Consider the following 5,117-nt stretch of genomic DNA (forward strand, 5'->3'; position numbering starts at 1 on the left):
TGCACTTTTGAACCTATGACTCACAGATTCAAGTATTTCATTGATCTAGTTCAGTAACAATAATTGTTAAATGATACAATGCAATGCAAAATACAAGTATATTGAGATTCTTATGAGTAATCCTAATTTGCAGCAGACTTTTTGTCTTCCTGTTTTAACAACTATGGTTAGCAATGAAGTAAAACATTTCACTGAGTCAAGAAGGTAAAATATGGTGAGCCCAAATGCTACAAAGAGCCAAAGCAATGGTGAGGAGAGGCCCCATCTTCTTCAAAAGCGCACTGAAAATGAAGCTTCCTCTTATCTTAATGAACCAAACATTCTCCTTCTCGTCAATGCACTCGGTTTTTCCAGCTATTTTCACTGTCCTGATACTGAAAGAGCAACCTTCCTCACCTTGTTTCACCATCTCTCTAGTTTCAGGGAAATAATCCATCAACTTCTCACCTTCCGGGTTTTCCCCGAGATAAACACAACATGTCAACAGAAATGCAACTATACCAGTGATGGTATTCGCTATGTTCCTACATGGTTCTATGGATTTGGTGATTCCAATGAACTTTCCCCTTCCAAAAGCCTTGAACTTCCTAAAGAAAGAACTTCCACTCTTGGATCTTATCTGTGTACCAGAGTTTTCTATTGACAAGTTATTGGTAATCACCGGGTTTAGGTGCACCTTAACTGTTTGTGAAGGCTCAATTTGGTGAAAGAATGTTTCAGCTACCTGGCGAGTTGAAACAAACATCCCGTGGTTGACTTCAATTTTCTCGAAAACTTCAAAGGACTGAGTATTGGAAAAATCGTCTTCATTGCCATCTTCTATGAAGTTCTCGTTTGGATCATCATTTATGAACCCAAGAGGGAAATCGTTTAGCTCGCTATCGTTGAGCTCCTTCAAGTTTTCACGACTATCAGTTTGTCCTGCAATTAAGCTTTTGTTGATGCATACGAAAAGCTGGTCAACATGGAAAAGAAAGACAAATTAAGATAGTAGAATACCTTGAGCCTCATGCTCTAGCTTGCTTTGGAAACTGGAAATATGTTCTATTGGAACAATCTTGTGTTCCTCGATAAAGTTCTGTTCAGTACAAAAAGGAAAAGTTATTGCACTAGAATTCTCAACCAAATACCTTTAAGCATTGAGTTATGGTATTGGGCAAGTGAAATTAAGACAATTGAGATGAGATGCAAAGTGCAAAAGCAGGTTTTATTTTATCTGATCGCTTCTACGGTCAGATTTTTCTTTCTTCTCTTTTTCAGTTTCTGGCAAGCAATCAGAATCTAACAATTAAACGGAAATCATCTTTATTATGCCCAAGATTTCACTGCAAGCTAATTATTCTGAACTATTTGCGTTTATCATGTAACTTCTATAGGGAAAGGTACCTCATTCAGATCTTTGTTTGACATTCCTACCCATCTCAGGTTCTCCACCATCCTCTCAGAAGTCTTGAAATCTTCATCCAGATGCCCGATCTCTATAGAGCTAGTATTTTGATGTTCCCATGATTTGTCTATAAGTCTCAAAGAATTCATGTTGTTAAATTGATTGTAATAAGTTTCCTTGCCCGTCATAAATGTAAAATCATCATCGGCAGCATAATTTTCATCCCAAAGATTTGGGACGCTGGATTGATTTATTAGTTCCTGAGAAGCATGAGCAACTGAAAGAATTTCCTGCAAAATGTCTGCTTCTGTGCTTCCACAAATGGAAGCTGGTTGGGGAGCTTTAAAATTGGTGACTCCAACTTGGGGGAAGTCTTCCACCTCTAAGGGAGGCAGTGAGAATCGATGCTGCAACCTTGCACACTCCAATGCTACGTCCACCTGTGAGCCATAGAAAGAAAGAAAGAATGTTCATCATTATACAAGAGAGAATCTTCTGCTAGTTCTGAATTAATTTGCAAATTTCTCATACAAATTAAAATTTTACCTTCGATGGAGGGTATGACATGGTTCCATAATTTGGCAGTGATGGCGTAGGAAAGTAGAATGCTTCATCTGATAAGAACTGCATCCACTTCCCATCTCTTGTTGCATTGATATCGGCTGAGGGTCCATTCATGAGACTGGGTGAACATGTGTCTAATGAGATTGGGTAATCAGAGCTCTCCAAATCTTCACATCTTCCCTCAGAATACAGTTCCATGCTAGATGAGTGATCACTAGACATTTGGTTGGTAGTTGTGGTAGCATAATGCTCTCCAATCTTAGGGCCACTTGCAGTCTTCTTGAACACACGGCACAGAGCATAAGCGTCCTGGAATTGTAGGGAAAATTGCATTTGGTCATTAATGAGATTTCCATGATTGCACTGGTTCAAAACACTTGATTTTCAGAGTGAATTAGTATTTCTGTTTAGGCCAACAGAAAAATTCACCTTTGGAGAATCAAAGGTTTAAAGCAGATGAAAAATGCAATAAAAAGCAGTAACAAATATGACAAACGTGAAGCTTTAGTTAAGAGGATTTTTATTGATAGAAAGTAAAGGAAGCAAATGAAAAGAGAAGAGAGGTAGCACCTGTAAGCCTGAGACAATTTCACATTCTCTCTCATCTAGCCGATATTCATGCATAACCCAATCAGTTCTAGCACCATGCGGAGCTCTCCCTCGGTAGTAAACTAAGGTTTTCTTCATGCCCACAGCACGCCTCTGGGAGTTCACTTTCCGATCCTTGCCTGTAGCCTTCCAATATCCCGCTTTAGTAGCACGGTTGGTCCTTGATCCATTGGGGTACTTCCGATCTCGGGGACTAAAGAAATACCACTCAAGATCTTTGCTTGGTAGTAATGATTTTCCTGTAATGGATTCAAACTTGTTGAAGCCATTATATTGAGTATACACAATAGAACTTGTGAGCAGTAACAGACTGTAGCCATGATAATCTACATGGCATTCATCGTCTGGACTGTGTTTGAACAGCCAGAAGCTGTAGATGTACAAAGGAGACTTGAAATGAAATCATAAATTTAGTTAATGTACTTCTTCCTATTTGGAAATTACTAAGAACCAGACTACAACAAAAGAAGGCTAATGGAGGATCTGAGCAATATACTAGAATCAGGTCATTACCTTCATCAATTGAATTAAAAAAAAAAATGTTCCATATTCTCTGACGGTTTTTAGTAATAGAATAACTTTTTACATGGTATAGATTAAACTACACTTTTGCAATGCATGGTATGGTCCCGTAAGACTCTTTGACGGTTAGATGGACGTTAGGCCTAGGTTCCATATTCCATAAAGCTTGAGCCTATCTACCTTGAGAACCTGCATGCACTTCATCACAAGCAAAAGTGATAAAGGAGCTAGGGCTGTTGGAGGGAGAGTTAGTCCATTTGCATTTCCCTGGGACTCACAGGATCAATGAAAAAGAAACAAAAGAAATGGAAAACATGGCTTGGAATTCATTTCTTGGGGACAATGTAATCCCTCTTTTCTTTCTTTTTTGACTTCAGTTTTCACTTTGCTTTCCTGAACATATAAAAATCTTTGTGTTTAAGCCCATCTGAGATATTTAATACTAAAGTTTGAGATATTTGACTAATAAAGTAAGTTCAATGCATTTAAGGGGCAAGCGTGCTAAAAGGGGAAAAAAATGAAGGGATTTGGAGAGGTGCTTCTACTATTATTGATCAGCCTTAAAAAAGTTCTATAGCCTCATGTGAGATATATAATACGCATAAGTTTTGGCTTGGGTGTATGGCCTGGACTGTTACTCTTGAACGTCTCTTTCTAATAAAAAAAGCACCTAAGCTGACTGTTAGTTCCTTTTCTGAACATTATTCCTATTCTTTTCTTAGACTTCATAGACATGAATATTTTTTAGTACTATTTCAGATTATGTTGCAGTATGTGACTGAATTGAAAAACTTGAACTAACAAACTCAATATATATATATATATATATATATATATATATGAAAGCAATATTATCAGCATTCATAATATGCCAGGAACAGGAAAATACCAGGTAAGTCCCATGGCTCGCACTTGTAGAGATCAACCTCGGGGATGATCTCCAGTTCAATCTTTCTGCCATTGATCTTTCTCTTGAGATAATATGCGACAAGTTCTTCATCAGTTGGATGGAAGCGAAAACCGGGAGGCAATGAAACAGGAGCCATGTATACGATGCTTAACTAATTTGGAACTTCTTCTGCACTTCTCAAGAAAAATGAAATTGTCGACCAGCCTCGTATCCAAAAAACAAGGAGACCAGTCTCCAAACTTAAAAACAAAGCTGTGCTATTAATTTACAGAACCTGAAAAGGACGGTGAAGAAACCTGGTCAGAAAAATTAACAATAACCCATGAAAAATCTAATGACTCTGTATGTGACCGAAAGAGAGAAAGACCCATGAACTATCTAATGCATGTCTCTGTGTCAGAAGAGGAAAATGAATGATAGCCTATGGATAATCTAATGTATATCTTTGTGTTATAGAAAGAAAGAGAGAAGAAACTAAACATTTAGGGGTCAAGATCAGAGTCTATCAAACAATTATGACAAGCCATGCATGAATTTCATCACAAGAAAGAGAGATGAGAGAGAGAGACCTTTGGCAGAAGAAGATCCGAAGAAGGTAGAGAGAGAAGAGCTGAGATTGAGGCAGAAGGAGAGAGTTGGAATGTGGGTCTTGCTTGGGGTTTTGATATGGGGACAAAAAGAGAAGAAAAAGCAAGGGAGAGGCTGCCACCCACAACCCACCACCCCTATGTCCCTTTATCTTTCTTTTTTTCCCCATTTGTTTTTCCTCAGACAATGATTCTCATTACCGTTCCTCTGAAGCTCTCCATTTCTCTCTCTCTCCAATTATCCCATGCTTCCTTGTTGTCCTTTCTCGGAATCTGAGCTCCACATGGTGATGATTGATTCGATCCATTCCCCACCACTTTTCTCTAACGATATTACATAGTATCTTCGTTAACCACAAACTGTACCTTGAAAAGGAATTTCGGCGGCATTCAACTGCAAGTTTTCACAATTTAGGTCGAGTTCCCACTTACATCACGCAAGAGTTTGCTGTTTTCGGAAGATGCCAACTATTGGTGGTAAAGCATCTCCACCTTCATTTCCCTCCATTTATATATAGAACCCTTTCATTTTCCTCAC

The 5,117-nt window shown here is 38.4% G+C and overlaps 1 protein-coding gene across 1 annotated transcript; it reads right to left on the reverse strand.

Moving 5' to 3' along the window:
• LOC100258199 (NAC domain-containing protein 54) lies at window positions 1–4,699 on the reverse strand. Its single transcript, XM_002267297.4, has 7 exons — window positions 4,562–4,699; window positions 3,972–4,266; window positions 2,522–2,799; window positions 1,934–2,260; window positions 1,387–1,827; window positions 1,000–1,078; window positions 1–921 (listed from the first exon to the last, which is right to left on the reverse strand). The coding sequence occupies exons 2-7, from the start codon at window positions 4,126–4,128 to the stop codon at window positions 197–199; spliced, it is 2,007 nt and encodes a 668-aa protein (XP_002267333.1). The 5' UTR covers window positions 4,129–4,266; window positions 4,562–4,699; the 3' UTR covers window positions 1–196.
• Window positions 4,700–5,117: the final 418 nt, after the last annotated feature.

Source organism: Vitis vinifera, chromosome 4, assembly GCF_030704535.1.
Source record: "Vitis vinifera cultivar Pinot Noir 40024 chromosome 4, ASM3070453v1".
Taxonomy (NCBI): Eukaryota; Viridiplantae; Streptophyta; class Magnoliopsida; order Vitales; family Vitaceae; genus Vitis; species Vitis vinifera.